Genomic DNA, 24,430 nt, shown 5'->3' on the forward strand with positions numbered 1-24,430 from the left:
CCTTCAAGTAATCCTGCCTGAGTGAATTAGAATTTGCTGGACCACTTAGACCCAACATTTAGGACTACTTTGGGTGTCTAGTCTGTGCTACAATTACCAAAGCACTTTCATGTGCATCTTCTCACTGGGGCTTCACCTAGACCCAACTATGTTCTTACTGGCTACAGAAAATTCACTGCCTAGATGACCCTCCATCTGCTTAACATAAACCTGCCCAAAAATGAATCCTCACCTGCTCCCTTAAGCTAGCTCCTTTCCCTGGGACTTATTTTTCACAATACAATCATCCTATTTACCCAGGCTCAAAAGTTCAGTACCATTTTTAATTTTTCCTTTGTTTCATTCTGTATATTCTATCAAATATTATTTCTTCAAAATGTCCATCTTAGTTGCATTTTTTTCCCAAGTCATTGACACCATCATAGTTGAGGTTGTCTCATATCTTGATAATGACAATAAGCCTGTCATAATTATCACTATTTAAGCTGTCTACATTAGTAATGCTTTTTTCTCTGCCAGTTTATTCTTTAGTCATGCTCCAAGCCCAAGTGAAGTCATCCTTCATCCATAAGGAATCTCTCAATGCCCAACTCTTATTAAAAATCATTTTGTCTTAACTAGTATGACATTTATTATCTCTACAGTTCAATTCAGTACTACATGATTTTCTACTTATGTTATTATTTAAATTCTTATGTCTCCAAATTATAATCTATAGTATAAAGTCATTTATTTCATACTCTTCTCCATCTCAAAACTATTGTTTTTTAAAATTTTAAACACACTGCAAGTATCATTATCAATTTTGTCATTTTATACTCCAAAATATCAGGCTTTGCTACAGCAATACTGCCAATGGTGTTCAAGCTCTGTCTCCTAATGAAGTACATGCAAATATTAATTATTTCTATGCATTATTTAATTATGTGGCTGTGCTATTATAAAATCTAAGAAAGATCCATGGAGGATGTGCACAGCGCAGGTGACATTTATCCCTGCTTGATGTGTCATTGCCATTTTCGTGAACAGCCCCAAACTCTTGCCTTGTGTACTATGTTTAATCAACATGTTCATATAATTTCCTTAATAGAATGGTTCTAACAAGTCTAACAAGACTTTGAAACTCTAGGGTATTAATGACTCAACACTAAATCTTTGATTCCAAAAGAATAATTTTCGAGGCTGCCTTGTCCAGCCTAGTTGGAATGTAAAAATGAAGAGCCCCTGACCTAAGCTCAAATTTGAAGCAAGTTTCCAGATATCTCTGCTATATCCTCCTCTTGAATTCCCCTGATATGACACTGAAGTAACATTAAACTCCTGCCTCAAGTCATAGTTCCACTACCACTAAAGCTCTCGGAAGCTTCAATCAAAGCAGAAGTGTCTTAGGGCAAGTGTGTGTGTGTGTGTGTGTGTGTTTATGAGAACTTATATTCATTAACGCAATGATTCTTTGAACTGGTAGCCATTTGCTTGAGGAAATGATTCTGAGTTGCATTTTCATGAATAAAATCCCAAGTGATAATAATATTTGTTCTGCTTTTCTACAGCCCATAATATTTGTTATACTCTCCTAAAGAAGAATCTGTTTTCTTGAACAACCTGATGATTAAATGAAAATTAAGAATTGGTATCACAGCTCCTAATCATCCGAGTATATGCATTGCTTATACATAGCATCATTGGGTCAAATGGAATGCAGCCAACCCATCTTACAATATTTAATATGATGATTCTGCACATGGTTGAGTCCAGGTTAAATGCAACCATGTTATATGTTATATGCTGAGGAGTCTGCTAAAAGGGACTTCTGCGCAGTAACAAATGTAACAGCATCTAAATGTATGTCCTTTATCGCTAGATATTGTATAATATAGCACAGGAAAGAAAACAAAGATTCTATTAGGGGAGGAGTGGGGGAGATGGGTTAAATAGGTGATGGGGATTAGGAGTGCACTCGTCATGGTGAGCACTGGGTGTTGTATAGAAGTGTTGAATCACTATATTGTACACTTGAAACTAATATAACACTAACACTGTGTGTTAACTAACTGGAATTAAAATAAAAACTTAAAAACCCCCAAAAAATTTCCTCTATTAAATATTTTACCTTTTATAACCTAAGTGTGATCTGTAAAGTTTTCATAGATGACAAAATTCAGAACACTCTGTCCTTCCCTTATGCTTTCATCAAATTTCTTTTCATGGTTTAAGATTAAGGGTCCTATAAATCATATTCCATTCTGTTCACTTGGAGACACACAGGAGTTAGGATAGATTTCTCATAGGATGTGATTTCAGATACTCTTCCTACTTGTGCTCTCTCTCTCTGTCAATTAAATAAATAAAATCTTAAAAAAATAAAAAATAAAAAATAATTTTATAGGAAAATTATTTTAAATAAGTACTTTTCCCAAACTGATGACCTAAAGAATTAATATCTTGGGGTGCCTGGGTAGCTCAGTCAGTTAAGCATCCAACTCTTGGTTTCAGCTCAGGTCATGATCTCAGGGTCCCAGGATAGAGCCCTGAGTTGGGCTCCACGCTCAGCGGGGAGTCTGCTTGAGTTTGTCTCTCTCCCGCTCCCTCTGCCCCTCCCCCTTGTTCTCTTTCTCTTTCTCTAAAATAAATTTTTAAAAATAAATAAAAATAAATAAAATAATCAATCAATATTTTTCTAAAGTTCTCTTAAAGGAAACCACTTTTGATGACCCAAAGATATTAGGAAGTGATGAAACTGATTTTCTCAGATGGCTTATACAAATGAGGGTGATTTCTTTGTAGTCATATCTGGAACTCAATTTATGCAGTCTTAATATAGATGAAATAATATTAATTTAATAACAGTCTGACTGATTTTTCTAATATGACACAAATTCAAGGTATAACTGAAAATATCGGAAAAATTGTGTATTATATATATATCTCTATCAATCTTTCTATCATCAATCTATCTATGGCTTTTTTTTTTAGAAATCTAAGTTAAAGCTCAATGACTGAAACTTGGACTCAACATACTAATTCTTGGGTCCTTCATGGTTCTTCCAACTACTAAAAAATAAATACTCGAAATGTGTATTGTAATGCAACAATATTTTCTGTAATAACCCAGCAGATGGTGCTATTCTGCAATAAACAGCTTTTGTTTTGTCAGTAAAGTGCCATGTACTTTTCTTTAAAAAAAGAAAGAGAAGTGTTTTATTGCTTACCTTGTGCCGCAACTTTTAGAGTCCCTTGTTTGGTTTCAGGAGCTTTCCCTGGATCTTATAAAGAAAAAAGATAAATTACCATGAAGATATATAGGATATATAACCCCCAAAACAGGGGAGATTAGAAAATCAAAAACAAACATAAAAACATTGCCCTTGGCACTCAGAATTTTTGTTAAGAAAGGTGCACAATTGTTAGGGGGATCCTTAAGAAATTAGGTTTATTGAGACAAAAAAAAAAAAGTTTCTCAAAACTTCTTGCCTTACTTTTAACTGACCATGGAGCACTTTGCATTTGTTGGGCACCTGAATTTGAAAATCTCAGAATTCTTTGTAAATTATTTCTGTATTATCAGATTTCTAAAATGGATGGAACATTTAGATATAAATAAAGTGGCTCATAGAAGCTCACTGAGTGACTAATATGAGGATAAAGCCCAGGACAACCAATATCCAGCTCCAGTCTTTGACTCAAGATACCATTCCCTGTCCTGCCTTAGTGTGGTCCTGGGCAGCAGTATGTGTTGTGAGAGAATGAGAAAACTTCACTTTTGAATCTTTCTTCCCTCTTGTCTTAGGGTTTTTGTTTTTATTTTTTCAGAATTTTCTCTTTAAAGAAACAGGATACAAAAACACAGATGATATATATTTAAATGTATTATTTAATTAATTAGCATGAAAAATAAAGGGGAAATAAAGATTTCAAAAAGCAATGCTTATTTCTCATTTCACTAAATAATCGTTCATGATTATCTTCAGTAAGCTTTCAATAATTAAATTATCATTTAATAATATGGGAAGGAAGATTTGATCATTTGTTATAGATGTTGACCTTTATTCATTCACCACATATTGATATGGCACCTATTATCTGTATACATTAAGCTATGTGTAAATGTAGTAGCTCATACACATATATACTCAACCTTATGTTTAATTATCATCAAATGTTGATTACAGCTTATTTAATATTACACTTTTAGAGTTATAAGATAAAATTGCATCAGAATAACATGCAAAGAATCAAAATTTCCATGTTTTTTAGGCAAACAAAAGAGATTTTGTTTCTAACTCATGCCTTACCTCTTGTTGGTGAGTTAATCATTCATTTATATCATAACAAGAATTAAGAAAATGCCAATTTTTCATTCTGCTTTTTACAAAAGAAATATTATTTGATTCACATGTGATTTTTATTATTACCCTATTTATTATTCAGAGAAAATATTTTTTGTAAAATTAAGTTGATTTCATTTTACCTATGATCTCTTTATTATTTTTTTTTTTCTGGAGGAAAAATCCATGCCAGCTACATGCTAGTGCTATCTTTGTCACACCCAGAATAAACAGCCTCAATAATTAGTCAAGATTTGTATACAGATATTGGAAGTTTTAACTAATGTATTTCTCAGTATTGCTCCAGCCCTATACCTACATGACTAGCATCTGGTAGTCACTTAATAATATTGGTAAATGAGAAATTAGATGCAAGGATGAAAGGATAGGTCTAAAAGATCACCAGAAGTACCCTAGACTGCTCTGGTGGTGTTTCATTCTTTAAAGATCTCTATGTATCAGAGAATTGTAAAGTAGTTCCTGATTTTTAAAAAGAAGATTTTAAAATTGCAGTCAGTATAGTATCTTAGAATTTTAACAGCTGTTTTCCTATCTTCTCTCTCTTCTTTATGTTCTCTTAGATCACGGCTCCTAAAATGATCCCTCCACAATGAAGATTCTAAGTCACCACCCAGAACACTCAACTGTGAATTAGGGGGAACTTTTCTCAGGGCCTTATTACTTCTCCCATTGATCATTCAGTTACTCTGTCAGATGCTCTCTCCTTCAGTGATCGGTGGCCAGATCATGCCCCTGACTATTCAGCATTTTCCATTTGAGTATCCTGACAGGTGACAGACTTATCTCTCAAGAGTCACATCTTCACTAACTCTACCCATTATCTGTTTGGCTGTGTGCATGTTGAGTGGGCATGTTTTAAGGACTCATACTCTATGGACTCTTTTTTCTGCTATGCCATAGCTCTCCACCCCTCCACCTCCCCCAAATCCACCCACCCACTAATGCACAGTGATAAATTCTAGATACTGTTCCCAGGTAAAATGTGTTATTTTAAAGGGGTCACATTACAGACAGCATCCACCCACAAAGAATGACTTTAATGCAGCTAATTCTCAACTCTGTAGCAGTAAAATATTATTTGTCCTTCATAATTCCATCTACTCTTTCTCTGATCTCAAGCTTTTAAGTAAAAATTAACAGTTTAAAACCAAATGCTTTCCAACAAGTCTGCCAACTTGCGTTCACCCAACATCAGTCTCAAATCTATTGAGGACACATGAAAAGGTGAGGAGATTTGATATCTGCTGTGTACAACATTTCAGTTTTCAAAACTACAAGGCTTTAAGGAAGGAGTTAACTCTGAGACCATAAATGAACAGCATTAAGGCCACATCAAAAATTGCAGAAGAGTGAAAATACATCAAATCCATACAAATTCTTATTATAAATAATTGTTCTGTCTTTTATTACTGCCAACTACAAAAGAAATTAACTTTTTATTAGGAAAAATTTCAAATATCTATAAAACTAAAGAAGAAAGTATAATGATCTCCATGTACTTAACACCCATTTAATAATTATCAAGTGATGGTCAGTCTTATTTTTCTCTGTATTACCCACTACCTCCTCTACTTGCTTCCCAAATGAAAATTTTATTATGGCAAATGCAAATGATTTTATTGTTCCCAAGATTTTATTTGATGATTTTTATAGTTATATTTTTGAAATCAAATAGAGTGATTTAAATAAAAATGCAGGATGATAAGAAAATTCAGTGAAAGATTATAATAATTCTGAAATTAATAAATAATATTTTGGACTGCAAAATCAGAGATAGGATGGACCTAGATTAATATGTCAACATAGTTTACTTGGGGATGTTTTAGTAGAAAATTATCAGAGAAGTTAGTATCCTTAGGTTCCTGAAACGTGTTTATATAAATCATCAAGAAACAGATAAGCCAAATGGAATAGTCCAATTTACAAAATTGAAAAAATATTATGAGTCTGCAAATGTTTTGTTAAGGAATCAATTTTCGCATACAGGTTTAAATATTTGTTTAATATCATAAACTTTTCATCTATAAGATTCTTTATACTGACTTCTTTTAATGTCAAGTATAAATCCATTGAGTTTTCAAATGTAAGTTTCACATTTTATTTTTTTAAGATTTTATTTTTAAGTAATCTCTATACCCAATGTGTACATCCCAAACTCACGACCCTGAGATCAAGAGTCGCATGCTCTACCAACTGAGTCAGCCAGGAGCCTCTTCATATAACTGTAACAGCAAATGGACCGCTACACTGAGTTCAGTGGTGATCTTTGACTAATGGACAGTAGATGAAGATAGTATTGTAATGATCATATTTGCATTTTAAATATTTTCTCCAGTTCCCCTCAAAATAAATCATTACATTTGTAATATTTTTTAAAAGATTTTATTTATTTATTTATTTGAGAGTGAGCGAGCGAGAGAGAGAGAGAACAAGAGGGGTGGAGGGGTAAAGGGAGAGGGAGAAGCAGGCTGCCACTGAGCAGGGACCCCAATGGGGGGCTCTGTCCCAGGACATGGGGACCATGACCTGAGCCGAAGGCAGATGCTTAACCGACTGAGCCACCCAGGTGCCCCTAAGGTTTTATTCTTTAAAGTAAGTTGGGGGGCACCTGGGTGGCTCAGTAGGTTAAGTGTTCCAACTTGATTTCGGCTCCAGTCATGATCTTGTGGTTGTGGGATGGAACGCAGTGCTCAGCAAGTCTGCTTGTCTCTCTCCCTCTGCTCCTCCCTGTTCCCCACCGCCACCCCACTTGAACTTGTGTGCTCTGTCTCCCTCTCTCTCTCAAAAATAAATTTAAAAAATCTTAAAAAAAATAAAGTTGGGAGCGAGCATTTTCTCTTTCAAAAGTAACAATCAATAATCCGTAAATAACATTTAAATCCCTTCACAAAACAGCAAAATACAAAAGAAAGAGCTGAAGGAAAAAGAGGTGAGTAATCTGACAAAGGCAGGAGAATGAATGGCAGCAGGTGGTCAAGTAGTTAATGGTTTCTGATGACTTGGTCTTCATCCTGGTCATTTCTCCATAACTAGCCCACTGGACTCAGCAGTACAGATTTCTATTTCAGTGTGTGATTGTATTTTAATTATTTACTTACAAAACTATAGTTTCCTACTAATCTATAAATTCCTTGTGATCACTGATGAGTTATTTATTCAACTTCATTACTCTAGCACCTAGCAAAATAAAACTCTCTCAAAAACATGTAAGCAATTGATTGCATAAAAAAATCCAACTATAAAAGTGTAAAAAAATCTAATTGACCAGTTTCAAATGAGTCATCAAATTTAGGACTGTTTCATTTTTAAGATGATAAAAACTAATTCAAACTCTTTTTCTTTTTGATCATTTATCATATGATATGCAAAAAGTGTTTTAATTTTAAATTTCAGAACTTTATTTTCACTACATTTTAGTGTGACCCTGGCTGCAATTTGGAATTTTTTAGAATTTCACTATTTCAAACAAATTTACAACAGTTTGCATGGATTTGGAAATTTAGGAATTCTGTTTAAAAGCATGACATGAACCAAACATTTCTTTAGGATTCAAATTACGAATCAATTTTCTTTCATTAATTTTCAAAGAAAAGAAAAGAAACACATCTCCAAAGCCATCTCTTGCTAATTCTAGTAATGGGAAGAATTTAGATCGTTCTTAGGTAAGAAAACTAAACATAGAAAAGTTGAATAACTTTTCCACAAACCAGGAAAGAAAGAAATATTTACTGGCTCAGCAGCTAACCTTTGAACTAGCAATATGAAACCTTGATCCATCAAAATATATACATCCTTTTTTGACTAAGATACTAGACTCTAAAGTTAAATCATCTGGCAATCTAATGAACTGCTAAATTAAGTCTTAAATCATTATTTCTATTCTTATAAAATCTAACTTACTATTTTTAGATATAGATACTCCTGAAATAGAAAAAGGTTAACATTTAAGCTAAAAGTTACTATATGCTTAAAAGGCTTAAGCTAAGCCTCTTGTACTTCATAGCTCCAGGAAAGCATATTTCAGAAGCATTGCTTCATCTGAGTATGACAATTACCCTATTGAGATGAAATTAATCATGAAGCAGCCTTCGGCCATCCTGCCTGACCAAGGGGGACTGAAGCCTGAAAGGAGGGCCTATTTGCTGCCAGATATGCAAATTGAAAAAGGTGCACAATGCAATAACATGAATAACTTATCAAAATAATCTGTTATTGCTAGAGGTTAAAAATCTAAATAAACTGGCAGCATCATTTACAATAGGTAGCATAATTTAGCTTCTTTTATTCCCCCAGGAAATTTTTATTTCATCAAGCAATGTATTTTGTTTGAGAATCAAAGTAGTTTTTAACTTAATATCTTAGCATTACAGAGCTTAATTCAGAAAAAAAAAAGATTATTCAATGTCTGCTAAAATATTCCCTTGATTTTTCTTAATCTTTAAGAAAACATACTATCATTTCGATCAAAACCATTCTAAGCATTTCTTAATTTGAAAAAAAAAGAACTTTGATGTTTTCATTAAACGTAAGTCAACATCTATTTATAGTTTCTACACATGGAATCAGCTTTTCCTCATATTATATGGAGAGAATTGAGCATAGGAAAAAAATCTTGAAATTCCGTCAGAATATTCACTGTTAGAGTAATGTACATTCCCCAATCATGGCATTGCCTAGTTGTCTGGATAGAATGTGTTAAGAAGGGAATTCAGAATTTAGAGCTGAAGACCAAGGTATCAATTTATTTAAATGACTAAAAGAAGGAAATTTTTAAAAAAATAAATAAATGTTATAAGTGAGACACATATCATATGGCCTTCTATCCTAAAATAAAGGTGTCTATATATGTGTGTGTATATATGTGTGTGTGTGTGTGTGTGTGTGTGTATACATAGGCATGTTAAGGAGAGGGCTGACTCCATTAGGTTAAGAAAAAGCCTCCTGCCACACAGCTAGTAAAACAATGAAATGCAATATTATCATAGGAAGATATGAGGTTGCTTTCTCAGAGATGCCAGCTAGAGAGACACCTGTCTTAGAGGAGTCCCAGATAGATCTGCCCCAGCTGATCACTCCAGGTCCCTTTCTACCTTCTACAACACCTTTCTAAAATCAATCACTATGAACACCAGGAAGAGTATTTGAAAATGTTACCTATATTATGTTTTCATAGCAATTTTTTAATTATTTATTTCTTTTTCTTATTGAGGCTTACATTGGTAGTCCTCCCTTACCATGAAATAATTATTCCTTTGTTAATATTTTAAAAACAAGTATTCTGACCACCAACCTGAACTGATTCTCTTAGGAGAAGCATACACTTCTTAATACATTTAAGACTCAAGTAGCTAGGGTGTCTGGGTGACTCAGTTGGCTAAGTGTCTGGCTTTGGCTCAGGTCATGACTCCAGGGTCTTGGGATCCAGCCCCACATCAGGTTCCCTGATCAGCAGGGAGCCTGCTTCTCCCTCTCCCCCTGTTTATGCACTCTGTCTCTCTCTGTCAAATAAATAAATAAAATCTTTAAAAAAAAAAGACTCAAGTAGCTATTTAATGCTTTCATTGAAATAAATGTTATAGTTTAGAAAATTATTGCTTTCCCATTATAAATGATTTATTTCTTTAGCAAGGTTTGCTTTTGATTCTTTATGCAAAATAAAACAAAACAAAACAAATTTTAAGGACAGTTAGGTGTTTATTTGAGAATAAGGAGTTTATTGAGAATATAAGCTACTTTATTATACACCACACAGACTCACACACACAATGAAAACAGAATTTCTGACTATTCAGCCACACTTTCCAGTTAAAATTTCAGTCTTAAAAATTAAGTGACACAACTTACACATAGAATGGGGAGGGGTTTCCTCATTAAATGATACCATAGAACAGAACGATCTCAGTTCAGTCCTTAAAAAATAGCAGTCACTAATGTTCTAACATTAGTAAACAGTGTCTGTGAATATTATCATACTGTTTTTCACTTTTCTAGAAAATAAGAAATGCACACCCTTTTTATCTAATTACCCAATTTGGAAATGTTATATAAACAAACAGAATTGTAAGTGTAAATGTAATCCTACAAAAAAAAATAATAAGGATAGTGAAGGAAAAAACTGAGAGCAAAGACTGTTTTATTCTTATTTGTATCGTAAGTCTCTAGCAGAGTTCTTGGCACTGAGAAGGCATTCAGTAAATGTTTTTGCATGAATAAATGAATAATGATTAGGAGACAAGGTGTTTGAAAAATCATTGTTATATACCTGAAAATTGTAAACCAAATGGGTAGCAATTATCTTCATAAAATTGCTCAGACTCATTGAGTCTTTTTTTTTTCTCTACAGTACTGCTGATGTCAAAATCTGAAGATGTTATAATCAGCTTCAAAGAAAATCTAAGTTTCTTGTAAAATTAGCAAGGTTTATAAAATGCAAATTTATTACACTGATAAGTTAGAATGATTTCCAAAAAGAAGGAATCCTTAACTAAGTGCCCTAAATAAAGCAATCTGAGGAAGAATTCAGAGGTGTATTTTTAAGCAAACACTTTCTGCTAAATTTTGTTCTCAGGTTGAACAGAGTGTAGGGAATAAACAACACCCAATTTGATATTAAATGAGAAAATATTTCTCCAAATAATTACTGAGGTCCATCACTCATTCTTTCTTCAATACTTATTGCATGTGTGCTTACTGTGAACAGGGCACCACAGCATCTAAATAAATATAAGAACTAGTTCCACTCCCTAGGGACACTACATGAAAAATGTTAAATAAAGAGTATAGTAATCTGAGTTTTAGTATTGGCAATTTTTAAGGAGGTAGGATATAGATAAGTCTTGAAGGAGAAATAGAGTATAGAGCCAGAAAAGGGGTGAGGGAAAGAAAGGTGCAAAGTGGGATAACCAGTCAATCAGGCTGGGGCAGAAGAATCTGTTTTGTGTTAGTGAGAAGTGAAAATAAAAATTTAAAAATTGTTTAAATGTAAAATATGGTCAAAATAATTCACCTTGAAATCTCAACAAATAGATGTGCTCTCTTTCTTTCTTTTTCTTTCTTTCTTTCTTTTTTCTTTCTTTCTCTTTCTTCTTTTTTTCTTTCTTTCTTTTTATTTTTTTTAAAGATTTTATTTATTTATTTGAGACAGAGAGAGAGCACAAGCAGGGGGAGGCAGAGGGGCAGAAGGAGAAGCAGACACCCACTGAGTAAGAGCTCAACACTGAGCTCGATCCCAGGATCATGACCTGAGCCAAAGGCAGACACTCAACCAACTGAGCCACCCAGGTGCCCCTCAAGTTGCTTTTCCATTGAGAAAAACATTAGTAATAAGGTATAAGAACAAGCCAAATAATGTTGGTTTCAACAAGGTCAAAGAAAGGATATTTTAAAAAGGAGGAAGTAAACCTCAGTATTAAGAAAAGAGAAAGAGAATTTCTTTTGTTACCTAGATAGCCCCTGGCAACATTTGTGAACATGAACATGAATTGGGATGCAGATAAAAGAAAGCCTACATTTTTTGGTGTCAGTCTCAGCCTATCAATAACCAGTGTTGTGAATAGACTGGCCCTTGTGGTTCTTATTATGATGGCAAGACACCCTTAGCAACAACCATCAGGGAACTTTGAAAAAAAAAAAAACAGTTTGTTACTTAGAAGTTCTGGAAATTACATGGCATATCTGGGGCCACACAGTGAGGTTGCCAGGGAGAGACAGAGAGAATGAGAGAGAGAGAGGGAGAGAGTAAGCAGGCAGGTCTGGGGTTCTTGCTTTTATTGGTGTCACCCTGGATGGACCTTGTGGAAATTATGCTAAGTTAAATAAGTCAGACAGAAAAGGACAAATACTGCATGATTTCATTTATATGTGGAATCAAAAAAACAAAATGAAAAAACAAAACAAAATTCATAGATACTGAGAATGGAATGGTGGTTGCTAGATGGGAAGGGGATTAGAGGTTGGGAGCGACAGGTAAATGGCATCAAGGGGTACAAACTTCGAACTACAAAATAAGTTATGGTGGTGTAATATATAGCCTGGTGACTATCGTCAAAAATATTGCATTACATACTCGAGGACTGCGAAGGGAGTGAATCCTAAAAGTTCTCATCACAAGAAAAAAAAAACTTGTTTTGTAATTTTGGATGGTGATGGCTGGTAACTAGACTTACTGTCATGTTCATTTTACACTATATAAAAATATCAAATCACCATGTTGTACACCTGAAACTAATATAATGTTATATATCATTTATATCTCAACAAAGAAATCCATTAACCATAGGGTTTTGCAAGCACTCTTTTTTTTTAAATAGTACACAAGTGTTCCCTTTTCTCTACATCCTAGTCAAGACTTGTTAATTCTTGTCTTTTTTTTTTTTTTTTAAAGATTTTATTTATTTATTTGAGACAGAGAGAATGAGAAACAGAGCATGAGAGGGAGGAGGGTCAGAAGGAGAAGCAGACTCCCCGCCGAGCAGGGAGCCCGATGTGGGACTCGATCCCGGGACTCCAGGATCATGACCTGAGCCGAAGGCAGTCGCTTAACCAACTGAGCCACCCAGGCGCCCTCTTGTCTTTTTGATAATAGCTATTCTAACAAGTGTGAGGTGAAATCTCATTGTTGTTTTGATTTGCATTTCCCTGATGATTGTTGATGTTGAGTATCTTTTCATTTATGTTTTTAAGTCTGAACTCCTTCCAAAACTTTTTACTCCCCCAGCAACATTTTATGCTTTTGTTTCCACATTTTACATATTTTCAATTTGTGTTTCTTTTAACTAAATATTGTATAGTTAGTTGTCCTATTTTTGTCTTTTAACCTTCATGCTATCTTTGCAAGTGATTCGTCTACTACCTTTAATGTATATTTACCTTTACCAGTAAGATTCATACTTTCATATGTTTTCTTGTAACTAATTAGTGCCCTTTCTTTCCAGCTTAAAGAAGTCCCTTGAACATTTCTTGTAAGGCCAGTTTAGTGACATTGAACTCCTTTTGCCTTTGCTGATCTGGAAAACCCTTTATCTTTCCTTCAGTTTTGAATGATAACCTTGCTTGGTAGAGTACTCCTTGTTTTTTTTTTTCCTTTCAGCATATATTTCCTTTGAATATATTGTGCCATTCCTCTGGTCTGCAAAGTTTCTCTTTTTTTTTTTTTTAAAGATTTTATATATTTATTTGAGAGAGAGACAGAGAGAGAGAGAGAGAGAACCTGAGCAGGGCAAGGGGCAGAGGGAGAAGCAGACTCCCCACTGAGCAGGGAGCCCGATGCGGGGCTCAATCCTGGGACTCCAGGATCATGACCTGAGCTGAAGGCAGACGCCTAACTGACTGAGCCACCCAAGCGCCCCTGGTTTGCAAAGTTTCTGTTGAAAAATTTGCTGATAGAGTCTTATGGGAATTCACTTGTAGGTAACAAGTTATTTTTGTCTTGCTGCTTTTAAGATTCTCTCTTTAACTTTTGACACTTTAATTATAATGATTCTTGGTATGGATCTCTTTGATTTCATCTTACTTGGAACTCTCTGGGTTTCCTGGATCTCGATATTTGTTTCCTTCCCAATGTGAATCTTCTTCATATAGTCAAAACACTTTTCAAAGTGCTGCTTTTGTACTAAATGCATCGGCATTCAAACTCTTTAACTCAGCTCTCAACAGCCTTTTGGTCTCTGGGATGCAAGTCCTATTGATTTTCTCTCTGATGCAGATACCAAGGGTTGAGGTATCTTATGTGAGCACAAACCCCTCACTTTTCAGAGACAAGCTCCAGATTTGTGAGATTCCCTCCAATTGTGGTGGGCTTTTTGGTGAGACCACATCTCTGCCTCTTCTACCCATCTCAATGTGGCCCTTTTATAGTCTGTTGTGAAGGAGCTGTTAGGCTAGTTTTCAGGTATTTTTCAGAGAGAATTGTTCCATATGTAACTGTAGATTTAGTGTGTGTGTGTGGTGGAAGTGAGTTCAGGATCTTCCTATGCCCCATGTGGGTCACCCCATTAATATATTTTAAGGATGAGGAAACCGAGGAAGAGAGCCATTGAATTATTTGCCAATGTCACACAACTACAAATTAGTTGGGATGGGATTTGAACCTAGACCATGTGTCTCTAGGGCTAATATTCTGAACCCTGATAGGATATGATGTTACCACTTCCTATCTGATTTCTGTTGGTGAGATCTTTGTGAAAAATTTCTTATTACAATATTTCTTATATTGCTATAATTTTCAAGTTTTAGAAGAATTTTGAATGAAACAATTACAAAAGGAAACAGTCTTACTTTTACCTTCCTTAAGATTCATTTCACCAAAAATTTAATATTTTACCATGCTTCTTCCCATTTTCTTTCATCCTTTAAAATAGCACACATTTTTATTTGATAGTTTTATTGTTTTAATTTATCATTCAGAGAGACAGAGAAAGAATGTATTGTGTATATCCATATAGAGGGAGTGGCATGAAGGAAGAACAATAATACATACATAATTCTATTCTCATGGCATGTGTAGATTAGGGAGAGAGATAGAAACATATGTGAACAAAAGCAAGCATAGAAGGGATAGCTGCCTTAAGAAAAGTCCTGGTGAAGTGCTATGCAGGCTCAAAGGAGGAAGAGTAAACTTGCACTTTGGGGAACAGGAAGTTTCCAGGAAATGATAGAATTTGAGGTTGGATGGGAAAGAGTGGTTGGATGTGAAGATAAAGAGAAAAGTAGATGAACACAAATAAGGGCCAGCTCTGCTTTGTGTCAGGAGTTACTAAAACATGCTGTATTCATATGCATGTAAGCAGAAAGAAACTTTGTTCTTTGAATAACTACCACTGCAAATTCATTCTCTAGACTTACTTTTCCCCATCTCTTGGATAAAATTAGGAAAAGACCCTATAGCTTTCCTGGTCATGTTCAGATAATAAAATAATGGTCTCTTTTTCTAAGCATTTAAAACACCCAAATTTGGTGTAGTATCAAAGCTCCCAACTTTTATTCCAATTAAAAATTGTACCATAGTTCAGCTTGAACTTGCCCTGAGCTTGGAAGCCCGTAAGTGGGAAGGGTGATGTGGGATTCCTGTCCCTTTTCCTCCCTCTGCCCTCCCTCTGCCCTCCTCATGTCCAGGGTAGGAGCAAATAGGAGGAAACAGGGATAAAGGACACAATCTTACTTGACTGGCTCAAATGTAACTTGCGTTTGGTGCCACTTGTCCATGTCAGATGCCCCAAACTGATGGATTCCACCTCTCCTATTTAGGCACTATTTTGGACTCTTTGAAATCCCTCCACTGGAGCAACCTGACTGTTGTTTCATGGTGGTAGGAGGCCTCTTTTAGCTAGGTGCTAAAGAACCCCTCAGCTTCCTCAACCTGCTCCCATTACTACCATCTTTACTTTGTTGCTATGGATCACTCAAAGACAATTTCTCACCTTAGAATTTTCCAAGTGTGAGACAAGTACTAATGCATGAATCTGCCTCCCCCCAGTCCCCATTTTAGGGGACACATACCAAGCTTTCTGAAGCTCTCTAACTTGATTTAAGATAAAAGAGAAATATCATCATTCTTTTTCTCTCTCTCTGAGTATGCAGAAAATGCAGCTCAGCAACAACCCCAAACCAATGTTTTCATCTTCCCAGTGAAAGATTCATTAATAATATTGAACTTTTTAAAAATGTATGCAGAAAATATGATTTTTCAGAATCTTGAATACAATGCCCAGGAGTTTCTTAAGTCCATCTATAATACGGTTATGTGTCATAAGTGCCCTTTCATGCTATTAAATATAATATTTTCTTTGATTGAGTAAACCATTTTTGAAGATTAACCTGTCTGCTGTGACTACCTAATGTCTATATTTGGTTTCTCATGTAAATCAGTATTTAAAAATATACTCTGATATCTCATTCTTTAAGATATATAAATATAGGGGTGGCTGGGTGGCTCAGTCATTAAGCGTCTGCCTTCGGCTCAGGTCATGGTCCCAGGGTCCTGGGATCGAGCCCCGCATCGGGCTCCCTGCTCCGCGGGAAGCCCGCTTCTCCCTCTCCCACTCCCCCTGCTTGTGTTCCCTCTCTCGCTGTGTCTCTCTCTGTCAAATAAATAAATAAATAAAATCTTTAAAAAAAAATATACAAATTTAAATTATATACTATTTATACAGAAGTTTGATCTTCTTTATGGAACATGTAATGTAAATTTATCAAGGAAAAGAATAATGTCTAAATATCGACTAAAATAACGATTGCCATCTTAATTGTTGGCCAAAATCTAGAAATTGATACATCTATAAATCACTTCTTGTCCACTTAAAATGATAAAAACATGAAAGTCTATTTATTGAACATCTTGTAATAAATCAGTTTTGATATTAACATATCTTACTTAATTAAAAATATGTTGGGGCGCCTGGGTGGCTCCGTCGTTAAGCGTCTGCCTTTGGCTCAGGTCGAGATCCCAGGGTCCTGGGATCGAGCCCCACATCAGGCTCCTTGCTCAACGGGAAGCCTGCTTCTCCCTCTCCCACTCCCCTGCTTGTGTTCCCTCTCTCGCTGTGTCTCTGTCAAATAAATAAAAAATCTAAAAATAAATAAAAAATAAAAATAAATAAAAATAAAAATAAAAATACATTATTTTTGTGATTTGTTTTGATTATTTAGTTATATATAAAAAGTTATATACCATTAATTTAAATTTTATTTCTGTAGTGAAAGACAACTCTTAGACATCTCTAAGAATGATGCATGTTATATTTCAAATATATCAATAAATTTGAAAGTGTACCATTATCTATAAAGTCAGAAGTTTAGAAATTCCTCATTTGGATTATAAAAATAGATCTTTAATTTTTAGTTTTCTATATTTAAATTATATATATTAGACAATTTAATTTTTTAATATTTCCCAAACTCATTAAGTATTAACCTTACAATTCCAAATTTCCTTTTTTTTTTTTTAAGAAAAGCCCTTCTCAATTTTCAATGAGATAAAGAAACTAGAAAAGGAAATTGAAAAGTACTAATTATTATTTTAAATAAGTATATATGAGGTTCTTCTCAGTAACTAAGGCTTGGTTTGTTTTTCCCAGGAGTCACTGAAAAAAACTTACCCCAGGATTAACAATGACATACCACTATCCATTTTTTAGTGTGTTGAAGCAAAACAACAGAAATGTGTTCATCTAGGGCAGTAGAACATGTAGTATTAATAATAGTAGTAGTACTAATATTTGTAGTAGTATTAATAGATTTTGACCCCAGGCTCCAATTTCTTTGATCCAGAATTGAGACATATTTACTGTTTTCAATCGTTAGTATCAAATACCTTTCTATGGACCATTTTGTATTTTTTCAAATTGCTGACAGTTATATTACATATTCATATGTAGAATATTTAAACTTTAGGTTTCCACACCAAAGATGATTACAGAGTACCAAACTAACTAAATAGTTCTAATACTAAAATTTTTTGTATAAAATTTTCATGTCAATGAAACAAATGCATGTTATTTTGGGGATTGTGTCTTTTTCATATTATATTTTGCATGTAAGGGAATACACAGATTTTTAACTTTAGGAGTAATCACAGACATAGGGGTTAACTACCATCCCAAAACAATATGTAATTTGATTTTGAGGAAAGAATTCCAGTGACTGCTTGAATGAGATTGGGCATACCACAGTTTAAATTCTACAAATATAAAATGTATGTATTACTACCTTCAGATCCGTTTCATATCTAAACTGCTTGCTTCTTTAAGATCTTAATTTTAAAATTGTCCCAATTTGTGTGCATAGCATGCTATGTTCTTCATGCATTTTTTTATTATTTGTCACTTATTGAATTCAAAGTTACCATTGTCCTTATCAATAGATATGAGAAACTCATGTCCTGTTTTCAGATATATCCTGTGTTAGATCTCAGGAGAGACTCTGAAAGATTATGTTTCTGTGTTTGAGCCTGGCAAGTTTCTTTTAACTGGGAAAGTGGTTTATAACATTGAATGTAAATCACATGAATGATTTTCTTATGCCAAATTAATTTGTTTGACTATTCCAACAATATTCTAATATTCTAATATACAACAAAATCTATATTAAAAAAATTCTTTAAATGATCCGATTCCAAAATTACCAAAATGCATTATGGACTTTAAATAATTTTTTAAAATTCTAGAAATAATTCAAGATCAAATTCATATAAAAGCAATCAAAGTCAATAAAAGTAAATGAATTATAAATCCTTAGTTAACTAAAAAAAGAGTAGAACTAGATATTCTTCTTCTATTTTTGGTTAAAATACATGTTGCTATTATTTGAATATTTTGATAGAGGTTGATATTTTAAATACTTAAAGTTCTTTGGGGTAAATATGTTCCTCTGATATCAATATCATTGTTTTTATTTATAATTAATATGATTTTATTAGTATTACTTCTATGCCTAATGAGATAAGTAATTAAAGGAAAGCATTGGAAAACTTCTATTTTGGACTTCTTATATGAAATAATGCATTTCCTTCTTGTTCAAGTCAAACAATACGGGATTTTCTATAAATTTGCTCTATAGAAATTAGCTGTTAATATTGTTGTTGTTTTTAATGTTTTTTTTTTTTAAGCCAGAATCATTTGTGTTAAAAGATTTGCCTATCCTTATATATGGCTAACAAAATGATTCATTGGAAACTTTTTAGAAATTATATTTTCTCTTCATTATATATGCACCTAAAATAAAATATATGCTAATATATAAAGTTTCAAACTTTATATTAAAATGTGTAGTTCAAAACTGTGAGAAAAAAGATGACATTATCTTTGAAAAGAGGTGACAAGACTTGGAAAGATGCTGGACCAGGAATCAGAATACCTGTGATTTAGTCCAGGCCTGGCTGCTTATTTGATAGGGTTATGACACAGGTCAAGTGAAATAAGTTATGTATCCACTTCAAAGAGGAATTCCATTCAAAGATAATTATCTTGAATAAACACATTGCCACCCATCCTCTGCCCCCTGAGATTCCTTTATTTTAGAGTTCTAGATTGATTTCACTAACTGACCATTTGGGCCACTTGTTTATTCTCTTCCTGTGCTTTAAAGTCTTACTCTTATATTTTAAAATCACCAGTAAAGAGTGAGCCCACAGGGGCAGTCCAAGATGGTAGTATGCGAAGATCCTGAACTCACCCCTGACCATAGACACAACAAATCTACAGTACAAATCTACATATGGAACAATTTCCTCTGAAAAAGACCAGAAAACTAGCTGGACATCTCCTCCACAACAAAGGATAAAAGGTCCACGGTGAGACAGGTAAGAGATGCAGAGATGTAGTCTCACCAGAAATCCCACCCCTGGAGCAGGGATCCACAATCAGGAGGGATCTCTCAAATCCAGAGCCTCTCCCTGAAGAGTTCACCCCCACTAAACCAGCCTTACAAAAAATGTTCAAGGGACTTATTTAAGCTCGAAAAAAGAACATTAAGTAGTAACAAGAAAACATACAAAAGTATAAATCTCACTGGTAAAGGTAAATGTATAGTAAAAGTAGTGGATTAATCACTTGCAAAGATAGCATGAAGGTTAAAAGACAAAAGTAGGATTAATAACTATAACTATAGCAATTAGTTAAGAGATACACAAAATAAAAAGATATAAAATGTGACAACAAAAACAAAACACATTAAATTTTAGAATGTGTTCAGGGCACCTGGGTGGCTCAGTCATTCAGCATCTGCCTTCGGCTCAGGTAATGATCCCAGGGTCCTGGGATCGAGCCCTGCATTGGGCTCCCTGCTCTGCGGGAAACCTGCTTCTCCCTCTCCCACTCCCCCTACTTGTGTTCCTGCTCTTGCTATCTCTCTCTGTGTCTAATTAATTAATTAATTAACTAATAAAAAAATTTTAGAATGTGTTCAATTTTAAACTGCTATATTGCCTTAAAATAAATTGTTATATATATGTATGTATGTATATATATATATATAAAATGTTGTTATGTGTGAGCCTGAAAGTGAAAACACATGTATATACACAAAAGATGATGAGAAAGGAATCTGAACATAACGTACGTTAAGAAAGTCATCAAGCGCAAGAGAAGAAAGGAACAGAGAGAAATTACAAAACAATCAGAAAACAATGAACAAAATGGGAATAAGTGCAAGCCTATCAATAACTTTATTCAAATGTAAATAGACTGAATTTTCCAATCAAAAGTCATAAAATAACTGAATGTATAAAAAACAAAAAAGACTCATTTATATGCTGCTTACAAGACAATTACTTCATATCTAGAGACATGCACAGACTAAAATGAAGAGATGGAAAAAATATTCCGTACAAATGGAAACCAAAAGAAAGCTAGAGTAGCATACTTATATGAGACAAAATAGACTTTAAAACAAAGACTGTAATAAAAGACAAAGAAGGGCATTATATGATGATGAAGGGGTCAATCCAGGAAGAAGATATAACATTTGTAAATATTTAGGCACCCAACCTAGAAGAACTTAAATATATGAAGCAAATATTATTAAAGACCTAAAGGGAGAAACTGACAGCAATACAGTAATAGTAGGAGACTTTAATGCCTCCACTTACATCCAGATTGAAAATTAATAAGGAAATATCAGTCATAAATGACACATTAGACCAAATGGATTTATTAGATATATAGAGAACATTCCAAACCAAAGTAACAGAGTACACATTCTTCCCAAGTGCACATGGAATATTCTCTAAGATAGGTCACATGTTAGACTACAAAACAAGTCTCAATAAATTCAAGAAGACTGAAATCCTATCAAGCATCTTTTCCAACCACAACAGTGTAAAACCAGAAATCAATTACAAGAAGAAAACTGGAAAAATTACAAATATGTGAAGATTAAAAAATACGCTACAGAAGAACCAATGGGTCAACGACAACAACAACAAAAAAAATCAGAAAAATTAAATATACTGTGAGACAAATATATATAGAAATACAAAATACCAAAATATATGGGATGCAGCAAAAGCAGTTATAAAAGGCAAGTTTATAGCAATATAGGCCTACCTCAAAAACCAAACAAAAAAACATCTCAAATAAATAATCTAATTTTTCACCTAAAAGAATTAGAAAAAAGAACAAACAAAACCCAAAGTTACTAATAAATAACAAAAATCAGAGCAGAAATAAATGAAATAGTGACTAAAAAGACAATAGAATAGATTAATGAAACTAAGAGCAGACCCTTAAAAAGATAAACAAAATTGACAAACATTTAGCTAGTCTCATCAAGAAGAGAGGGCTCAAATAAATAGAATCAGAAATAGAAGAGGGCAAGTTGCAAATGATACCACAGTAATACAAAGGATCATAAGGAAGTACCATGAACAACTGGGCGCCTGGGTGGCTCAGTTGGTAGCGACTGCCTTCGGCTCAGGTCATGATCCTGGAGTACCAGGATCGAGTCCTGCATTGGGCTCCCTGCTCAGTAGGGAGCCTGCTTCTCCCTCTGACCCTCCTCCCTCTCATGCTCTCTCTCTATCATTCTCTCTCTCTCAATAAAAAAAAAAATCTTTAAAAAAAAAAAGAAAGTACCATGAACAATTATACACCATCAAGTTGGACAACACTAGAATAAATGAGTAAATTCCTGGGAACATAGAATCATCAAAGATTGAATCATGAAAGAATAGAAAATCAGAATAGACAGATTACTTGTAAGGAGATTGAGTCAGTAATCAAAATGCTCCCAGCAAACAAGAGCCCAAGACCAGATAGCTGCGCTGGTGAAATCTACCAAACACTCAGATAATATTTAAGGCCTATTTTTCTCAAACCCTTCCAAAAAAACTGAAGAAAAGAGAATGCTTCCAAACTCCTTCTATGAGGAGCATTGCCCCAATACCAAAACCAGACAAGGACACCACAGGGAAAAAAAAATTACAGATCAATATCTCTGGTGAATATAGATGCAAAAATCCTCAACAAAATATTTACGAACTTAATTCAATGATACATTAAAAGAATCAAAAATCATGATCACATGGGATTTATTTCAGAGATGCAAGGATTGTTCAACATTTGCAAATCAATCGACATGATATACCACATTAAAAAGAAGGATAAAAACTGTATGTTCATCTTAAGGAGACTAGGTGGCTCAGTCGGTTGAGCTCCAGACTCTTGGTTTTAGCTCAGGTCTTGATCTCAGGGTTGTGAGGTCGAGCCCCACTTCAGGCTCTGCACTCAGTGGGGAGTTTGCTTCAGATTCTCTCTCTCCCTATGCCCCTCTCCTTGTGCTCTCTCTCTCAAATAAATAAATAAAGCTTTAAAAATATCATACGATCATCTCAATTGATTCAAAAAAAGCATTTGATAAAGTTCAACATCCATTTATGATTATAAGAAATCTCAACGAAGTCAGTATAGCGGTAACATATTTCAACATAATGAATGCCATATATGTCAAGTTCACAACTAATATAATACTCAGTGGTGAAAAGCTGAAAGCTAATCCTCTAAGATCAAGAACAAGACAAGGATGCCCACTCTTGCTTCTTTTATTCTGTGTAGTATCGGAAGTCCTAACCAGAGCACTTAGGCAGCAAAAAGAAATGAGGCATCCAAATTGAAAAAAGAAGAAATAAATCTGTCTCCATTTGTGGGCAACATAATTTTGTATATAGAAAACCCTAAAGAATCCACCCTAAAACTGTTAGAACTAATAAATTCAATGGGGCAACATCAAACTAAAAAGTTTCTGTATAGCAGTGGAAACCATCAACAAAATTAAAAAGCAACCTCTTAAATGGCAGAAATTTTTGCAAATCATTTATCCAATAAAGGGTTAATATCCAAAATATATGAAGAACTCATACAACTCAATAGCAAAAAACCAAACAATCCCAATTAAAAAAATGGGCAGAGGATCTGAACAGACATTTTTCCAAAGAAGATGTACAGATAACCAGAACACACATGAAAAGATGCTCAACATCACTGATCATCAGGGAAATGCAAATCCAAATCACAATGAGACTTTATCTCACATCTTTCAGAATGACTATTATCAAAAAGATGAGAAATAACAAGTGCTAGCAAAGATAGAGAAAAGTAGACTCTCATGCACTGTTAATGGAAATGTAAATTGGTGTAGCCACTATGGAAAACAGTATGGAGGTTCTTCAAAAAATTCAAAATAAAACTACCATATGACCCAGAAATTCCACTTCTGAGTCCCTAAAGGAAATAAAACAAACAAAACATAACACTAATTTTAAAAGACATACATGTCCCTATGTTCATTGCAGTTTTTATTTACAATAGCCATAATATGGAACTAACCTAAGTGCTCCTCGATGGATGAATGGGAATAGATATATACATATATGTCTGTATATATATATATATATACACACACACACACACACACACACACCCATACACAATGGAATAGTACTCAGCCTTAAAGAATAATGGAATCTTGCCATTTACAACACCTTGGATAGAACTTTAGAGTATTTTGCTAAGTGAAATAAGTCAGATAAGAGAAAGGCAAATATCATATGATTTTACTCTATATGGAATCTAAAAAACAAAACAAATGAAGAAACAAAACAAAAGCAAACTTGTAGATATAGAGAATAGAACAGTGGTTGTCAAAGGGGGAGGGGGTTGGGAGTAAGTGAAGGGGGTCACAAGGTACAAACTTCTAACTACAAAATAATTCATGGGGATGTAATATACAGTATGATAACTATAGTCAATGATATTGCATTGCATACTTGAAAGTGGCAAAGAGTAAATCCTAAAATTCTCATCACAAGAAAAAAAACTATTTTTTTGTAACTTTGTATGGTAACAGATGGTAATTAGACTCATTGTGGTGATCATTTCATAATATCTACAAATATCAAATCATTATGTTGTACACCTGAAACTAATATAATGTTATATGTCAATTATACCTCAATAAAAAAAGAAAAATTATGTTAACAATGATACTTGGTTTCACATTGTTAATGCGTAAGTTAATACATTGAAAATGCTTAGTAGGGGGGTGGGAGGGATGGGGTGGCTGGGTGATAGACACTGGGGAGGGTATGTGCTGTG

General features: G+C 34.1%; 1 protein-coding gene across 18 annotated transcripts in view; it reads right to left on the bottom strand.

The window, feature by feature from the left end:
* TRDN (triadin) overlaps window positions 1-24,430 on the bottom strand; it is a 373,567-nt gene that overhangs the window by 153,339 nt on the left and 195,798 nt on the right. For 17 of the 18 annotated variants that reach the window (XR_014147926.1, XM_081828915.1, XM_081828916.1 and 14 more), the window contains one exon: window positions 3,210-3,263. Coding sequence is in view for 17 of the 18 variants with exons in the window: in XM_081828915.1 (XP_081685041.1) it covers window positions 3,210-3,263 (54 nt within the window). In the remaining variant the exon portion in view is untranslated. Of the gene's footprint in view, window positions 1-3,209; window positions 3,266-24,430 lie in introns of those variants that run through there. The other variant, XM_081828920.1, reaches the window with a different exon arrangement.

The sequence above is a fragment of the Leptonychotes weddellii genome, chromosome 8 (assembly GCF_054177405.1).
Source record: "Leptonychotes weddellii isolate Sample4059 chromosome 8, ASM5417740v2, whole genome shotgun sequence".
NCBI lineage: Eukaryota > Metazoa > Chordata > Mammalia > Carnivora > Phocidae > Leptonychotes > Leptonychotes weddellii.